The 18,345-nt window shown below is 52.5% G+C and overlaps 2 protein-coding genes across 2 annotated transcripts; both read right to left on the bottom strand.

Moving 5' to 3' along the window:
• Positions 1 to 2,555: 2,555 nt before the first annotated feature.
• On the bottom strand, positions 2,556 to 11,509 carry CPN2 (carboxypeptidase N subunit 2). The gene is made up of 2 exons (XM_033403726.2): positions 11,403 to 11,509; positions 2,556 to 4,479 (listed from the first exon to the last, which is right to left on the bottom strand). Exon 2 carries the CDS (start codon positions 4,468 to 4,470, stop codon positions 2,827 to 2,829), a length of 1,644 nt encoding a protein of 547 aa, XP_033259617.1. The 5' UTR covers positions 4,471 to 4,479; positions 11,403 to 11,509; the 3' UTR covers positions 2,556 to 2,826.
• Positions 11,510 to 12,538: 1,029 nt separating this feature from the next.
• LRRC15 (leucine rich repeat containing 15) lies at positions 12,539 to 18,076 on the bottom strand. The gene has a single exon (XM_004278765.3). It carries the CDS (start codon positions 18,074 to 18,076, stop codon positions 16,364 to 16,366), a length of 1,713 nt encoding a protein of 570 aa, XP_004278813.2. The 3' UTR covers positions 12,539 to 16,363.
• Between the last annotated feature and the right edge of the window lie 269 nt (positions 18,077 to 18,345).

Here is an 18,345-nt window from a genome sequence, read left to right on the forward strand (position 1 = left end):
TGACTCTGATCTCGTCCAACCAACTTGAAAGGGCCAGCAAGCAGCTTGCCCTGTCAGCCGGTGCTCTTTCCACAGCACCATTCAGCACAGAGAAAAATTATTATATCTTAACCTAACAAAGAGTTCTATTGGGAGGGAATATAATTAAGAGAAATGTCTGCGGGATTATCTTGTTCCTTCATCCCTGGCGGTAGACCCAGGGACTATTTGGACCAGCAGCTGTAGTTCAGACGGGCATCCATCTGATGGAGATTTGGGAAGCGCCTCCTGTGTGCCGGTGGCCCTTTCCCCAGACAGTGGATATCACAACCAGCTGGAAGCTAGCAGCCACGGCAGCCCAGCCTTGGGCCTGGGCAGTGAAAGCACAAGCCTTGGGGGCTGGCATCACGGGACCCTCAGTCGCTCAGGGCCTCCTCCTTTCTGGGGAAGCAACGTTCCCCAACCTTGGAGGACCTGGTCAGGATTATTCTTAAGCCAGAGGCTTTTGGGAACTGAACCAGATGAATCTGGGAGACAGTCTGTTCCTTTGGCACAGCTGCCAAACTACCTTCCATCACCTTAGAATTTAACTGGTATCACGCTCAGGAAGCATGTCTTTTTAAAAGGGTGTCACTGGACACGAGGGTGAAGTTGTACTTCCTTGTCTAAAGCTGGCATCTTTCTCCTCCCTTTCCCCAAAACCGCCCCTGCCCTTGGTCGATGGCTTCACGGTCCTCCCTGTCTCCCAGGAGAGAAAATTGAGAGTCACCCCAGGTTTCTCCCTCCCCCCATCTTCCAGCCCCACCCACTGGACCCCTGACTCCCTCACCAAACCCTTTCTTTGCCTCAGGCTTGCTCATGTCCTCGAAGGAGTGGCTGCACCAGCCAGCGGTACCTGGAGGCTCCCCTGTGCCCGTAATCCAGCTTTCTAATTTCCATGGGATTAATAGGTAGGAAGTGATACCTATATTGTTTGAATTTGCATTTCTGTAATTATTTCAGTCTTTTAATCCATCTGTGTATGTGCTGTTCGGATGCTGAAAACTTTTCATTCTATTTCCTTGGCATCCTTGAGCTGTTAGCTCAGCTCTTAGCTCAAGCCAAGCAGGAATCCTTACTGTTTTCTCTGTCTCTTGATCTCCTCAAACTTCACAGGCAGGAGCATGACCCTCCTCTGCATAAAGTCCTTCAGGAACAGCTGGGCGTTCTTAATGAACACGTGAACTCCCTGGGCCTGTCGAGGCTCCAGCTACCTTTCAGCCTTACTTATCTCCCCATCTCCTCTCCCACCTGTAGCCTGTTCCACAGGCCGTGGCCCTGTCCTCGCCCACTTGCCCGTCTCCATCCCTTGACTCACACGCTTCTTGCACAATCTCAAGGCCCAGGGATCAAATGCAGCTTCCCGAGGTCTGTGCTCACCCAGACATCCACCTCCCCTGAACTCCCCAGCACCTTCTTGGTGCCCACCCCGTCTTACTTATGTTTTCATCCCATGCATTCTTTTCTGATCTCTCCACCAGACTATGAGGCCCTGGAGGACCTGCTGTACATCTGATTTATTTCTCCCTCCCCTACCCCAGCACTTCACCCAAGCCAGTCCGCACACCGCAGGCTGGGAAACCAGGAAGGGGGCTGGGTCACGGTTCAATCCAGGGAGACAAAGAGCTTCCCTGGGCTGGGAACGGGAAAGGAGAAATGGACAGAGCGGCACTCAGAAGCATTCAGCGACTGGTTGGCCAAGAGGAATAAGGGGAGGAGAGATTGAAGACCACTCCCAGCTCCTGGGCTTGGCGATTTGCTGGGACCCAGGAGGAGCTGGGGTCGGAGTCTGGTTTGGACGTGTTTGTGGCCGTCATAATAAAACACGGGGCTGCAGGCAGAGCAGGCGGATGTCTCATCATGGAGCCAGAAACCCGAGTCTGAGATTTGGCTCAGGTCTTTGGAGATTTGAGGTCATCAGCGTAGAGGCGGCATCTGACCCCAAGGGCCTGCACAGGGATTACCCAGGGAGCCTGAATGACAGCCAGCCCCGAGGAGACCAGCGTGCAAGAGGTGACTGAGTAAAACGGGGAGAGCAGCTGGGCTTGGGTAAGAGGGCGGTGTCCCCAGAACCAAGAGAGGACCATTTCAGTGAGTGAGCAGCCCACAGAGGCCGACACTTACAACTGCAGGGCGTCGGTCCCAGCCACCCAGCTCCCTCCCCCCCCTCCCCTCAGGGAGCAGCCATCCCATCGGCTGAGCAGGCAAAGCGTTTCCCCTCCAGAGCCCCTGTCACCTGACTTCTCCTGGAAGCGCTGGAGGGGGGCAGGAACGGCATGAGTCCCCTGGATGTGGAGTCAGAGCCCCGCCCCTCATCTTTCTGGTCACCTCTGCTTTTATCCTCTCCCCTATTTGTCTTTATCAATTAAAACCACAGTTCCAGGCAGAGAAATAGAAACAGACATTGGCTTTGAACTGGATGTCAAGAGCGGGTGGCCTCCACTTTGCGGAAATGGAGCAGGGGTAAGAGGGTATCTCAGGGTGGGGATGAGATTAGGGTGGGTGTTCAATAACAGAAAAACACCAGGGCGACGCCAGCAGTTTATTCTCCGGACCACGATGCAGATTTAACGGATGCTTTGCAAAGCTTGAGGAAGGTCCCGTTAGGTCTCAGACTCAGAGACTGGGGGGATGAAGGAGGAAGGGGCGGCGGAGACTCGGGGGGCGAGCTCCCCACCCACTCCACCCGGGGAGATGCAGCCCCATCCCTTGCATCTGAAGAACCAAAGCTTCAGCTCCCCTCGCCGGCTCTTGCCTGGCTGGGCCCGGAGGCTGTCTGCCCAGGCTCCCAGCCCACCTGCTCTGCACCTAGGGCTCCCCTGCCAGAGCCTCGATCGACACAGTGACCCTCGCAGAGCCACAGCTGGACTTCAAGTCCCACTCCTGACTGCCATTGAACGGCAGTCCCGGGGAGGCCGAGCCCTGCCTGGGAGACAGCTGGACGTTCAGCCAGCGACACCGGGCCTCGTCACAAGCCAGCACCACGGTGCCCTCGGGGTTGCTGTAGAGGCACCGGCCCCAGGTCGCCTTCTCCTCCATGGCCAGGTCCCAGCCGCCCCCTGGCTCCCTGTCCTCCGGCCCCGGGGCCTGGAAGCCCAGGTGGTCCCGGGTGACCGGGCACACCAGCTGCTCCTCCCTCAGGGCGGGCACCACCTGACCCTTCAGGTAGGCGGGGCCGGCACAGTAGGTCTGGCTGTTGAAGAGCCGGTCGCTATACTGGTACAGCCACCCGAAGAGATAGGCCAGGTGGCAGTCGCACTGCCAGGGGTTGCCGTGCAGGGCCAGGTTGAACAGGTTGTAATTGGTGTCAAAGATGCCCTGGGGGAGCGTGGTCAGGAGGTTCCTGGAAAGGCTGAGCACCTCAAGCATGGACAGGTTCTGGAAGAGGGCTGGGTGCAGGGCCGTCAGGTTGTTGCTGCCCAGATAGAGCTTGACCAGCCCCTCAAGGCCCCTGAAGATGCCAGCCGGCAGATGGGTGAGGGCGTTGTGCGAGAGCGTGAGGGACCCGAGGCTGGACAGGTTGGCAAAGGCTCCCTCGGGGATGGTCTCCAGCTGGTTGTGGGACAGGGACAGGCTGACCAGGCCCGGGGAATGGGCGAAGAGGCTGGCGGGCAGCGTCCGCAGTGCGTTGCCCTGCAAGCTCAGGAAGGTCAGGTTGCCCAGGGAGGAGAAGATGGACCGGGGCAGGTGGCTGATGGTGTTGCGCTGCAGCCATAGCTTCTCCAGGCGGGACAGCCCCGCGAACGCCTGCGCGGGCAGCTCGGAGATGGAGTTGCCGTCCAGGAAGAGTTCCCGCAGGCCGCCCAGGTGGCTGAACAGCCCTTGGGGCAGGCCGGCCAGTGCGTTGTTGCTCAGCCTCAGGGTCTGCAGGCTGCAGAGGGGGGCGAACAGTTCCTCGGGCAGCTGGGCCAGGAGGTTCTGAGCGAGGTTGAGGGTCTTCAGACGTCTCAGAGGCTGGAAGAGCCTCCCGGGCAGCGTCTGGAGCCGATTGCCCTGCAGCTGGAGGGACTCCAGGACATCCATGTGCTGGAAGAGGCCCTCGGGCAGAGCCTCCAGCATGTTGAAGTTGAGGGTGAACTTGCCCAGCGAGGTCAGGTTGGAGAAGATGTCAGTGCTGAGGTTGGAGAAGGCACCGCCAGTGATCTCCAGGTCCTGGAGCCCCGGCAGCCCCCCGAAGGCATCCGGCCCGAAGTGGCACACCTGGGTGTTGAGGAAGACCACCTTGGTCAGGTTGGGGCTGCCACTGAAGGTCCTGGCTCCCACCACGGTGAATGAGGTCTCCACGAAGATGATGTCTGTGGCGTGTGGCGGGATGTCCAGCGGGATGGCGGCCAACTCCTCGTCGGAGCAAAAGACCTCCCGGATGAAGCAGTCACACCCCTTGGGGCAGGGCTGGGTAGGCGTGGCCAGGAGCAAGAGGCAGGCCCAGCGCAGCCAGGCTCTGGGCAGCATCTCCTAGATCTGAGTGGGAAGCGAAAACAGAAGTGGCACCTTCGTCAAGGGCAGGCAGCCCGGTGACCAGCACACTGGTCAGAGAGCCAGGAGATGGGAAGCTAGTTTATGTTTCTAATAGTTGTTTTCATACCACCTCACAGCAGCCTTGCAAGGTCAATAGGACCAGAGTTCTAACCTTCTGACAGCAAGGGTGTCTCGTGGCCAGTCCACAGTCCCACCCTGCAGGTTAGTGGCAGGACCAAGACCCTGGTCTCGTGGACCTGACGTGTTCTTTCCAGATTGGAGAAAGAGGTGGGACCGAGACCAAAAGGCATGGAACAGGGGTATAAAAGGAGACCATGGGTACTGTGGAATTTTTAAGATGATATGTAAAGTATGGGCAGATTATTCCTGAGTTGGAAAGTCTTTTAACCGTAACTCTTCCTGAGTTTTCGAATCTCAGCACATTGCAGAGCCTAATTATGAGGAGATCTTACCCTCAGCTCTTTGCACCGCTGAGGCTGAGAGCAGACACAGGGACAAGACGGGCTCTTATCTTGGAATGAGTCCGCCTTCTCTTCAGTGCTGCTACCAAAACGCTCCCCTCCTGCCCGCCACCCCTATCACCAGCCTGGAGCCCACGGAACTTTCCAACACTGTGTGGACAGGTGGGTCCCAGATGAGGGGATTCCACAGACCTGTAGGTTTTTGTTTTAAATAAGGGAAGGGGACCAAGTTTTTAGTTCACTAAATATTAAATTTTTTTAATGCCAGCATCTACCACAGGTCACGAATTGGTGACACAGCTGACAAGCACATTTTACTTACCACTCAGTCTTTTTTATGTCTGAACCACTAGCCGGCATGTAGAAACTGAGAAATAGCACATTAAATGTTTCCAGACTTCAGGATGATTTAGGGACATTGGGTTCACATTCCCACATAACGAGATCAACGGGGTCTTAATTGTCCCATTAGGGGGTCTGTACCCCCCACACCTCTACTGCTCCCACCCACGTCATCATTTACATGGCTTCTAGTGGTTCGAGTTCCATGAGTTGGAATACCAGCTCCATCACGTTCTCGCTATGTGACCTTGGGCTGTGCTTCAATTTTCTTATCTGTAAAATGACGATAATATTAGTGCTAACCTTGTTGGGGTAATTGCAGGATTAAATGAGTAAATAGAGGTAAAATTCTTAGAACAGCGTCTGACATAGTGTGAGCAATTAATAAGCTATGTTAACCATTGTTAAAGGTTGCAAACCACCGTCATTACAGAAAAGATTATTTGAACATGAAAGAAGTAGGAAGAACAAAATGCCCTTTAGCTAGAATATATTTAGCTTTAAAGAAAGAAAGAAGACAGACAGAAAGAAGGAAAGTCAGAAAGAAAGGGAAAATTCTCATGCAATATAATCGTAATTTTTCTCAATTTACCTGTCCTCAGCAAGAACTCAGCTGGCTCCCTGTTGGGGAATCTTGGCCCCAAGCACCCTTTCTGCACCCTGCCTCTCTGCTGCCCTCTGCTGGCTGCTTCCTCCATCGCAAGATTCAGCTTCAGTCAAAAGGCTCCACATGCAAGCACGGTGCTTACAAAAAGCCCCCTGTACCCTCTTCCCATTCAGACGCTCAATAACTCTCAGTTTTTCCAGGAATTTTTCTGCCTAATCAATACAGAAGGAACAATTTCTCCCTGAAAAAGCGCTGCCGCTCCCTTGAGGCTCCTCTGATGGCCACATAGGTAAGCCACAGGAGGTGGATTAAACACCATGGTTGGGAAGGTCTCTAACAGAAAACACTCTTTGACATAAATCACAACAAGATCTTCTTTGACCCACCTCCTAGAGTAATGGACAGAAAAACAAAAATAAACAAATGGGACCTAATGAAACTTAAAAGCTTTTGCACAGCAAAGGAAACTATAAACAAGACAAAAAGACAACCCTCAGAATGGAAGAAAATATTTGCAAATGAATCAACGGACAAAGGATTAATCTCCAAAATATATAAACAGCTCATGCAGCTCAATAGTAAAAAAACAACCTAATCAAAAAATGGGCAGAAGACCTAAATAAACATTTATCCAAAGAAGACATACAGATGGCCAAGCAGCACATGAAAAGCTGCTCAACATCACTAATTATTAGAGAAATGCTAATCAAAACTACCATTAGTATCACCTCACACCAGTTAGAATGGGCATCATCAGAAAATCTACAAACAACAAATGCTGGAGAGGGTGTGGAGAAAAGGAAACCTTCTTGCACTGTTGGTGGGAATATAAATTGATACAGCCACTATGGAGAACAGTATGGAGGTTCCTTAAAAAACTAAAAGTAGGGCTTCCCTGGTGGCGCAGTGGTTGAGAGTCCGCCTGCCGATGCAGGGGACATGGGTTCGTGCCCTGGTCCGGGAAGATCCCACGTGCCGCGGAGCGGCTGAGCCTGTGAGCCATGGCTGCTGAGCCTGTGCGTCCAGAGCCTGTGCTCTGCAACGGGAGAGGCCACAACAGTGAGAGGCCCACGTACCGCAAAAAACCAAAACAAACTAAAAGTAGAACTACCATATGACCAGCATATACACAGAGAAAACCATAATTCAAAAAGACACATGCACCCCAATGTTCACTGCAGCACTATTTACAATAGCCAGGTCATGGAAGCAACCTAAGTGCCCATCAACAGACGAATGGATAAAGAAGATGTGGTACATATATACAATGGAATACTACTCAGCCATAAAAAGGAATGAAATTGGGTCATTTGTAGAGACGTGGATGGACCTAGAGACTGTCATACAGAGTGAAGTAAGTCAGAAAGAGGAAAACAAATATCGTATATTAACGCATATATGTGGAATCTAGAAAAATGGTACAGATGAACTGGTTCGCAAGGCAGAAATTGAGACACAGATGTAGAGAACAAATATATGGACACCAAAGTGGGAAAGCGGGGGCAGGGGGTGGTGGTGGGATGAATTGGGAGATTGGGACTTACATATATACACTAATATGTATAAAATAGATAATAAAAAAATTGTAGTTATACAGAAAAAAAAAAGAAATAATATACTTTAGAATTTTCCAACAAAGGGATGTAACTGGAGAATTCAGGACTTGAGTCAAAACCATGGCATCCATGGCACAGAAAATCAAGTGTAGAGAAATCAGCTTAGGCTCAGGCAGTGGTTGGTGGGAGAGGTGGGCGGAGCTTCTCTGGTGTGGGGGGCTAAGCTAGGGGGCGAGACCCACCTGCCAGCTCCCAAAGCTCTCACACCTACATCTTGATCCTCAGAGCACATCGAGAAGTTTCCAGGACAGGGAAACTGGGGGACCCAGAGCTACAGCAACGGGTCAAAGGGCACACGACTAAGAAGTGTGGGGCTAGGATCCGTCCTGATGGCCTGAGCTGTCAGCAAGGTGCTTGCAGCAACACCACAAGGCTTCTGGAACAGGAAGACCCATGCTCACATTTTCAGGACCCAAGGTGAACATACACAAGGGACCTTGTCTACCGCCTGTCCCCTTCTCTTCCCACCGGCCTCTCTCCGGTACTGTGAGTAGAGATCCCTCACACAGCTGTGTCCCCGCACCTCAGAAGCCTAAGGGAACGCACTTCTGTGACGGGGTCAGCCTAGAGAAGATGGACCTTGGGAGGCATGCCACACAAGCCCTGGGTCCTGGGTACCTGAATCAGGATTTGAGATGGGGACACAGCCTCCAGATGGGCATGTCCCTTTGATCATGCAAACTTCTCACCCCTTGGGGGTGTCATGGTGGGAGGGGAACCAGAACAGGGCCTCTAAAGTTCAGTGCAAGACCCTCTTGTCCCAGTCCACTGGGGCAAAGGAAGTGATAGTTGGTACTCACAGTGAGGGTATGGAACACGTATCATTTCCAAATGTTCCGCTCCCAGCCCAAGACTCACTCTCACATCACTCTAGAATGGCTAAGAGTTTGTGCTGTGGTGTCAGAGAGTCTGGGTTCAAATCTTGTCTCCATCCCTTACTAGCTGTGTGGCTTTGGCTGAATTACTTAACCTCTCCGTGCTTCAATTTCCTCACCTTCAAAACAGCAAGGTTCAATACTACCTTCCTCAAGGGGTGGTTCCGAAGGGTGAATGAGAAAATGCATCGAAGGCTCCAAACCCAGAGCCGTGTACACAGAGAGCACTCAGCTCCATCAGCCCAGGCCAGCCCCAGCTCTGTGGTAAAGCAGTCGCAGGAGTCAGCTAAGGAAAGACTGGTGAGCTCATCCAAGCACCTCATTTACGGGCCAGCCGGCTGTCTCGCTACAGCACTTTCTGGCTCTTCTGGCCAAGGGAAACGGGTCATTGTTTTGTCCTTGGTTTAGTGGAGCTCAGATTCTGATGTGACCAGGATGCCCTGGACTTGGGCCTCTTCCCCGAGCCACCCTCAAGAGCAGGTCTCCACAGGCTCTGGAGACCGGGAGCATCCCCGCCTAGGTACCGTGGAGGACGGCAGCAGAGGGGACAGTGGGGCGGCAGCCAGAAGATTCCAACTCGTCATCTAAGAAACCACCTCTGCATTTGCGCAGAGACAAGCAAATGCCCACAAAAATGTTCCATGCCTTCAGCAAGCCGAGGAAGCCTGGCTTTTTGCGGAGGAGGGGGGGAGGGGTGACTGGCTGCGAATGGACTCTTTCCTCTTCTCAGATTACTTTTGGATTGGCACATTTGTGTGTGTACCACAAGCCCATCTGTCATCCACCACAGAGCCAACCCTCACTCCTTCCAGAGGGTGATGGGAGCCCAGAGCCCGGCCCGACACCCCCAGGGGACTTGTCCCTGGACCTGGGGTATCCACGTCAGGATCTGTCTCACCAACGTGGCTGGATTTTGCCCCTCGGGCTCTAGTACATCTGCGAGCAGGAAGAGGGGCTTCCAAGGCTTATCTGGAGCCCCTGACTGCCTCACCCAAGTCTCCAGGACCCCGGTCTCCTTTCCTCTCAATCAGGGAAGTAAGCCAAGTGGCTGAGGCAGTGGGACCTGCGCTGGCTCCCTTCCCAGCCAGCCCGCCCTCCCCACCCTCCCTGCTGCCCAGGGTGTCCCAAGCAGTGAAGTAATCCCTCAGAGTCCCAGTTTCCGCATTTGTAGATTGAGAACAATCATGATAATCATGATAATGATAATAACACCCGCATTACCGCACATTAGGGTCATCGTGGCAATTAAATGAAACAACTGGCCATGGGTTTATGATACTCTGATATAATAAATTTATATTTGGTCTTCCTGGTTCCTGGCACAGAGCTCCAAAAACCCTTGGAATATCCTGAGTGATAAGAGGAACGTCTTTTGTTATTCGTAATAAGCTCCTTTCAACCCACACCTGAGTTTATGTCACTGAAGTGACTTTGATGGTCCCCTAGAGAGCTTCAGACGGTACACAAAATATTTGCAGTGGTTATCTCTGAAGAACAGAATTAATTGCGGTGATTTTAATTTTTTCCTTTGGCTTAATAATGTATTTTCAACTTTTAAAAATAATAAATAGGTGTCACTGTTGTAATAAGGTTGAAAGTTATTATAAAAATAATGTAGGGAATTCCCGGGCAGTCCAGTGGGCACAGGTTCGATCCCTGGTCAGGGAACTAAGATCCCGCATGCTGCACAGCACAGCCAAAAAAATTAAACAATTAAAACAATTTTTTAGATCATGTAAAACACACAGCACAGTTCCACGGACCTAACAGGGGCTTCCTTGACTCCTTTCCTTCCTTGCAATTACACTGCAGAGGCTCAAGGAAACTTCATCCACTGTCATAGCTTCCTGAAGGGAACTAACATTCTGAAATAGGAGGTTGTGAAGCAGGCACTGTCCTTTCTCCAAATGCTCCCCATGGGCCCCACCTCTAGCCCTCTCTTAGGCAGCCCCCTCCACTTGAATGCCCTTGCTGACCTTTCCCTGTTGCTACCTGTCCCCAGTCTCCCTACCCTCCAGGCCAGCACGTCACACGTCCCCTGGGAAGCCTTTCTGGACTGCACCTCTTTTGGACCCTGCAGGGACTTGTCTTCTGTTGAACATGTGGGTCCTTCTGCTCTGCCTTCTAGTCAGTTGCGCCACCTGACTAGGAGCCCCTGGGAGGTGGCGGTCCCGTGACCGCAGCATCTCTTACCTGGCCGTGCACCCCAGCACCTGGCCCAGGGCTGAGCCAGAGAGGTGCTCAGGCCCTGGGTGCCGAATTGAACAGGATGTATTTGTGGCTCTCGTGAGCCTGTATCCAGGGTCTTATCCTTCATCCTGCTTCATGGGTTAGGGCTCTGTCATTGCTGTACCCTGGGTTTAGATTCTGACCCGGCTACCTACTAGCTGTGTGGGATTGGGCAAGTCACTCCCTCTCTAAGCCTCAGTTTCCCAATACCTGGTTATTACCCCATCCCTTAGTGTTAAAATTAGCACTCAATTGGATGATAAATACGCTAAATGAGATGGTAAATAATAAAGGACTTAATGCAGTGCCTGGCAAATAATAAATGTTTGCTAAAACGTAGCCACATACATGTTTTATTCCTACTTTATCATCGAAACTTCTGAGAATAAAAGGAGAGCTCTTGATAATTATGCCAGGATGACAGGCATAAACAAGGGTGGGACCGGGAAAACCTACACATATGGTCACACTGCTTTATCCCCACCGTCCACTAGGAGTTGTCTGTGCCCAGGGACTGGGTCACCTTCATCTCAGAATCCCACACCGTGACCTGCCTCCAGCCCCAGCCCAGCACCACCCTGGCTGAGTACCTCAGGGGCTTCTCCTGCCCGGGCAAGGGGACACAGAAGGTGTAGCCTACATGGAGTTGGGGACATGCTCTGAAACCTGGGACAAGTGGCCAGCCCATCTCCTGCCCCCAAGCTGGGATCCCAGGCCAGATTCCTCCCACGTCCCCACAGACCCCAGAGCCCTGTAGTGACCCCAGGAAACCTACCGCGAGGGGCTCACGGTTGGGGACCAGCTGCCCTGGCTGTTCCTCAGGAGCAGAAGGACTTCTGGTGTGGTCAGTGGTCAGCCTGGACCCAGCAGTCCTGCTGCTGATCAAAGTTCCAGGCAGTGGTTCCTCCCCTCACGTGGCCTGAGCGTTCCCGGAATGTCACCAGGGTCACAGGACAGCAGAAGAGAATCTAGGCAAGGCCTCTGCAGATTACAAAATGACCCTGAACTGTTCCCATGGACGGATCCAGGTTGGGGCCAAAATCCAGCTAAGGTTATGGTCTTGGCAACTTTAGGACCCTAAGGGCAGCCACTAGGCCCTAGAAAGTTTCTAGTAAGCTGCTCTGGGCTGAGGGCTCCACATTCACATCCCCTCCAGTGCAAGGTCAGACTGACTGCAGCTGGGCAGCCGGCCACACGCACCTGTGGGCTCTCAGTGCCAGGAGAAATTCTAAGAGGGTTGTGGGTTTGCTGTCCTTTTGTGTTTGTTTCTTTATTTAATGCTTATTTAAGTCTGTAAACCCTTTCTGAGTTAAAAGGGGGAAATGATATAGGAAGGTGAATTTTGGCCCAATATGGAGAGAGAAGCTTTAACCACTGGGATTATCCAAGGATGAAAGCAGTTGCTTGAGGAGAGAGTGAACAGCCCTGAAGGTGTTCATCCAGGGGCTTCAGAACAAAGTGAAGAGTGTGTGTGTGTGTGTGTGTGCGTGTGTGTGCACGCGCACATGCAGGCACTTTAATGAACGCTGAGTGAACTTCACTGCCTTTCTGAGACATAGAAGAAACTCCAGCCTGGGAGTCTGGAAGCCTGGTTGTCTTGCAAGCTCAGCCACTAGTTCCCTAGGTGACTAGGGGAAATACGATTGGGACATTTCCTGTCCCAATCTTACCTTCTTCATCTATAAAATGGGTTGAACCTATTCTTAAGGCCCCTTCTGGCCACAGTGACCTATAGACATCATTGTGGTCCCCACTCACTTTCCAAAGACCTTTCCCAGCCTGGAATTGGTCTCTGTGGGGGGCCGTCCAGGTCAGCCTTGCATTCGTGTGACAAGCGTAGCATCAACAGTGAGATCCCCTAGCCAAGGCGCCCACAGTGTCACACGTGTCTTGTGTATACCGTTTATTGCTGATTCTGCGCACCAAATCTGTTACAAGCAGCATCCAGGAAAGACAGACCCCCAACCTTGCCCACCAGGGCTCACACTCTATAAAACCTCGGGGGCCTAGAAAGCTCTACATGCATCACCAAGCACCTGGGACTATTTGCAATGATTCTTTAAGCGAGGCAAAATTGATCTACTTTTGAAGGTAGCACGAAGGCAACAGGTTTGTGAGAACAATCTCTCCTTAGGTCAAGGAGAGAGCTCACACTGGGAGGAGTTTGGCCTGGAGGAGTGTCTGCCCCATGCCTCTCTGAACCACAGCGAAGACCTGCTCCCCAAGACCACCACCGGCTCTCCAGCAGCCCCGATTCAGTTCCGACTGTGGGATCTGTAGGCTGAATTCTTTGAGTGATTCATAGCTAAAGGCCGGGCTACCTCCAGTGTCCCTTTAGCAACTCTACTTATCTAGTTATCTCTAGCTGTCTGCTCGCCACAAGCTTCCTGAGTTTGGAAATGATTCCCATCACTGCACTACACAGACATCTGTGACAATTGTTTTGGTTCCCAGGAAGAGTTCTGAGAAGGGTGTTCTGCCTTTAAATTCTAGCGAGGAGGAACAATATACACTCAGCCCAACAGTTCCCTTGAGAAAAGCCAGTTTTTCTTTAACGGGTGGATGAGTTTAATTTTTTCCTGTATTCACAAAGCGTTGGATCCACACAGTACCAGGTGAGGTTCCAATGGCTAAGACTATGGTATGGGGAGCAACAGGACGGTGACTCCCATTTTCTTTGGTTGTGCAAAGCTTAAAGAGAGAAGGTAAAGCCACAGCCTACTGAATAATGTTGCGGAAGACAAGTGGTTTTAGACCCTCTCACATGTACTACTCATGCACAGGGGTGCTGTGAGGGTTAAAAAGAAAATGGCTGTTAGGTGCTTTGAAGGGTATCCGTGCACAGCAAGCATTTTTGAAAAACAGTGGTTCTAATGGGCTTTTATTATCTTTCCTCCAACATTGACCCTCCACTCCAAATGGAGTACTGGCAAGGGGAACTAGAAGCCAATGAGCAAAGGGGGAAAGTGAACTCAACTTTTGGGGGACCAAGCAGCTCACTCCAGCCCCAAGAAGTGAGCAAATGCATCATCCTGTTGGAAAGGAAACTCCACCCACATTTTCTGGCAGCTCCCTGACCGGACAACGTGGTTCAGAAAGACCAAAACGCCTGCCAAGGAAGAGGAGGCCCCGTGGCTCCTTCCGGTCCATGCTGATGGGAGAAAGGAACAGGCAAGCTCAGAAGGTCAGGCAAAGGGCCCACCACCCCCACGCAGGGTGCTCCTGTGGGGAGTCATCTGAGGACAGCTGCCCTCAGGCCACGTGTGATACCCTGGGCCAGAGAGGAAGATATTCCAAGGTCATGGCCAATGCATCAATACCCAGGGGTTCTGGGTTCCGCTTGGCAGGGCACGCTGGATGAAGAGGACTCCTTCTTCACCTCTCTGCCATCTCTGGCCCACTTGTACCCTTGCACAAGGAGACGTTGGAGCCTAGTTACAAGGAGCATCTTGAGGAATGCAGTGCCAAAGCATGCTTCCTGTCTGGAGGAGAGCAAGCCAAGCTTCCCCTTTGGACCCCAGGATCAATATGGCAGGCCACCATCAGTGGAATGGTGCCCGTGCCCCAAGTTCTGGACTCACATCATTTTGGACCCTGGCAAGCCTTGATACATGTCCGCCAGGTGCTATAAATAATTCGAAAACATTTTGGAGACCCAGATTCACCTTGGGGATACTATGTCTTTTGCCTTAACAGGCCCCATCTCTCCCAGATTCCCTGTGACAGAGAGTGAAAAGCTACAAATGCACAAGTTCTTACACACTCATTTTGTTGGGACCTTTCAGCATCATGCTGTTAAGGCCCAAGGGAATTTCTTATTTGTCTCGTGGGGCAGAGGGAACTAGTAAAGGCCAGTCAGGATTGAGAGCAGATTTCCAAATCCCTGTAGTGTTTGATGCAGCTCTTTCCTGGGCAGACACAGATACGGGAAATTCTCCATTTCACTGTTTCTACTTCTAAACTGGTATACCAGTTGTCCAGAGAAAGACATGCACTGTCCTGAGTGTACTTTCTTTACCGGTGTGAATATATATGTAGCAGGAAGGATGGCGAGGGCAGGCATTCATGTGACTGCAACTCTGGACCAAACAACTCAACTCCTGTAACCAGACCACAGGCAGGGAGAGGCTCCACAGAGGGCCCTGACCCAGTGTGACCTATCTGTGTACCCACGTTGCCTGCTGTGTATGAGAATGCTGAAATTCAGTGTCTAGCTGACTGTAATGTCGATGGAGAATTTTACCACAACCAGAGGGATTGCTGGGTTCCATTACACTTGGCTGTCCAATTAAAGGATCTCATCTCTGAGCTATTTCACTTTCCCAAACGGAGAGTGAAAATTAAAAACAGATATAGGCATATCATGCCCATAAAAGGCCCAGGCAGAGGAGCCTCCAATGAGCAACAGACAGCTTGTTGGCAGGGTAGGGTGTGTGGTTGCACGGGCCTCTCTAGTTGAGATGCCTCTGACCTGGCCAAGCCTGGTGCTTCAAGGTCTGGGATTTAATACAATTTCCCGTCCAGGCCAGAGTGTACCTACATCTTCTCCTCCAACCCCGGCAGCTGGGCCTTTGCAAGGGCTGGCTGCAGGGGGAGGGCAGTGAGGGGCTCATCCTGACCCATGGGGAGCCAGTTCCCAGGTAAGTTCGTGCCACCTCCACAGGCCCCAGTCTCCTCCAGTAACAGCTCAGGATGGAGGATCCTGGCGATGTCTCGTTTCTTAATTTGGGTGCTGGTTACGCAGGTGTGTAAAGTTTGTGAAAATCCATCAAACTATACACTATCATGCTTTTCTGTATGTATATTACACTTCCATAAAACGTTAAAAGAGAAAAATCCTGGGGGTGAACACAGGGACCCCCCCAGGCACCAAACTGCTTTCTCCATCCAGTACCGATAAGCTGATTTTCAAGTTTCTCTGCGGGGTGGTGAGAAATTCTACATGATTTTATTCCTTAAAGGACTGCAATTTTCAAAGCAAAGTTTGCAGTTCAGAAATATCATTCTCTAAGCGGCTAAACTTGTTGCAGCGGTGCCTTTCTTCCTTTTCCAGATAAAAATCACAAGAGATGCTGAGGGCAGTCCGGCCTCCAGGACCTGAACAGCCTCATTTTTCCCTTCTCTCTTTCATAGCATCCTGAAAGCCAGGGCACTTGGCAGTTCTTAAGAGATCAGCTAAATGGTTTGAAGCCTTCTTCGAGGAGAGAAGTCACCTTGGTTCAGGAGTAGGAAGTGAAGGGAGACCTTTCATTGAGGGGACAGGGTAGAGCCATGTCGCAAACAAGAGGAGCGAAGAAGGGGAATCAACGTACATAATACTTGGGAGCAGGGCTGTCCCGGTGGAGAACCATTGCCACAAAGTGGCAGGTGTGTAATAATTGCGTCTATAGAGGTTGGCAGGCGTACAGACGCAGGGAAGGTGGTTTTTGGAGGAGAGCTGGTGAGGCTTTAGAGGAGGGGCTTTCTTGAGAGAAGCCCAGGGATGTGAATTGGGAACACCGCAGGGTTTTTGCCACAGTGGGTTAGGTCTCCCTGTTGGTAAGAAGGCTCTGAAAGAACCTCTTCTATAGGAGAACCAGGCAGGTCAGGAAAAGGTGGGGACACCTTTCTCTCGGGGACCAGAGAGAGGGGGAGCAGGGGATGGCTCTGTGGACCCAGGTGGAGGCGGAACAATGAAATCCCGGATCCTCTGGGTGTCCCACGGTTCCCCAGCCCTGTCTCCAGCCTCTGCCTCTCTTAACACTCATTGGGTGCCTTCATCTGCATCAGGACTGCATGGTTCCTCTTCTTGCAGAAGCAACAGCAGATGCAGGCAGCCAGGGAGCAGGCCAGGGCGATGATGCCAATCACAATGGCAGCAATGGTCAGCCCGCTCTGGGCCTGGGTCATGCCCCCCGTGTCACGGCTATCGGTGGTCTCGATGGTGGTCAGACTGGTGAACTCAGTGATGGAGGAGACGCAGGTGGTGTCGGAGTAGCTGGGTGTCTCTGGGTGGGTGGACACCTCGGGGACCACTGAACCCTGGACACTGGAGACAACATTGTCATCAATGATGATGAGGGACTGGCCTCGGACATTGGCTGGGCTGAAACACACCAGGGGAGTGTCTGTCCCCAGCCTGGCCTTGTTGAGTAGGAGCCAATTGTGGAGCGGAAGGATGTCTGAGTCACACCTCCAGGGGTTGTCATAGAGCCGCAGCTCACACAGCTTCCCCAGGTGATCGAAGATGCCCAAGGGCAGGTTCTCTAGCTGGTTGTTCTGCAGCTGGATGGTCATGAGTTCATTGGCGTTGGCGAAGATGTTGCTCGGGAGCTGTCTGAGGCGGTTGTTCTGCAGGGAGATGTTCTGCAGATTGGCCAACGTGCGGAAGACACTCCCGTCCAGCTCCTGCAGCACATTGGTGTGGAGGGACAGCTCCCGCATCTCCACCAGCCCATTGAAGGCATCCGGAGAGATGTAGCTGATCTGGTTGTGGCTGAGGACCAGAGCCTGCAACTGGCGGAGGCTGCTGAAGACATTGTCCGGGAGGGAGGCGATGTGGTTGTCATAGAGCCAAAGCTCACGCAGGTTGTGCATGGGTCCAAAGATGCCCGGAGAGAGCTCCTTCAGGGAATTCCCGAAGAGCGTGAGCCGGTTGAGCTGGGGCAGCTGCATGAAGATGCCGGAGGGCAGCTGGGAGATGTGGTTGTTGGACAGATAGAGCTTCTGGAGGTTACGGTTGTTGTGGAAGAGGCCAGGAGACAGCGAACTAATCTGGTTCTGCTGCAGGGCCAGCTCCTGGAGGTTGCCAAGCCCGTCAAAACAGCCCATGGGGATGTCTGAAATCCTGTTCTCATACAGCCGGAGGACCTGGAGGTTGCTCAGGTGCTGGAAGACCCTGGGTGACAGGTGGGTGAGGCTATTCTTGCCCAGGTTCAGCTTGACGAGGCCCACCAGGTGGTCGAAGACCCCGTCGGGGATGAACTCCAGGTGGTTGCCGTGCAGCTGCAGCTCCTTGAGGTTGCTGAAGTGGGCGAAGTGAGTCGGCTGGATCTGCACCAGCTGGTTGCTGGACAAAAGGAGCGACTCTAGGTTGTCCAGGCCCTGGAAGAGGCTGACGGGCAGAACCTGAAGCTTGTTGTTGGCGAGGCTGAGGTAGCGCAGTGAGCCCAGGTTACGGAAGGCACTGGGCGCGATGTGGGACAGCTCATTCTTCTCAATCCGCAGGGCGATCAGGGCCGAGACGTTGAGGAACGGGGATTCATTGAGTTCGGTGATGTGCGTGTTGAGGATCTGCAGGCTCATGGCGTTCCAGGGCAGCGGGGTGGGTACCACCACGATGTGCGCCCCCGTGCACTCCACCTGGGAGGCCCTGGAGCAGGTGCACTCTCTAGGGCAGCCGTGGTTGGCCCAGCCCACAGCCCAGGCGTGGCAGCCCACCAACAAAAGGAGATAATGTTTCAGTGGCATGGCCTCTGCAAGGAGAGAAAGGGCACGAGTCAGGACTGCCTCACTGACGCTTCAGCTGTTTTTAAGCCAACGTCAACCTTGGGTGCCAAACGCTGGCTTGCCTTTGAACCCCATCACCACATACGCATCTCATGCTACCTGTGGTCTTGTCTGCAGCCTCTTCGTCTTCCCCCAGGCCTTCCTATTTCCATGCCTTTGCCCAAGCCATTCGCCCCACTTGGAGGGCTCTTCATCCTCATCCAAATCTTCCCCACACTTCTAAGTCTAGC

This window comes from Orcinus orca, chromosome 5 (assembly GCF_937001465.1).
Source record: "Orcinus orca chromosome 5, mOrcOrc1.1, whole genome shotgun sequence".
NCBI classification, from domain to species: Eukaryota; Metazoa; Chordata; class Mammalia; order Artiodactyla; family Delphinidae; genus Orcinus; species Orcinus orca.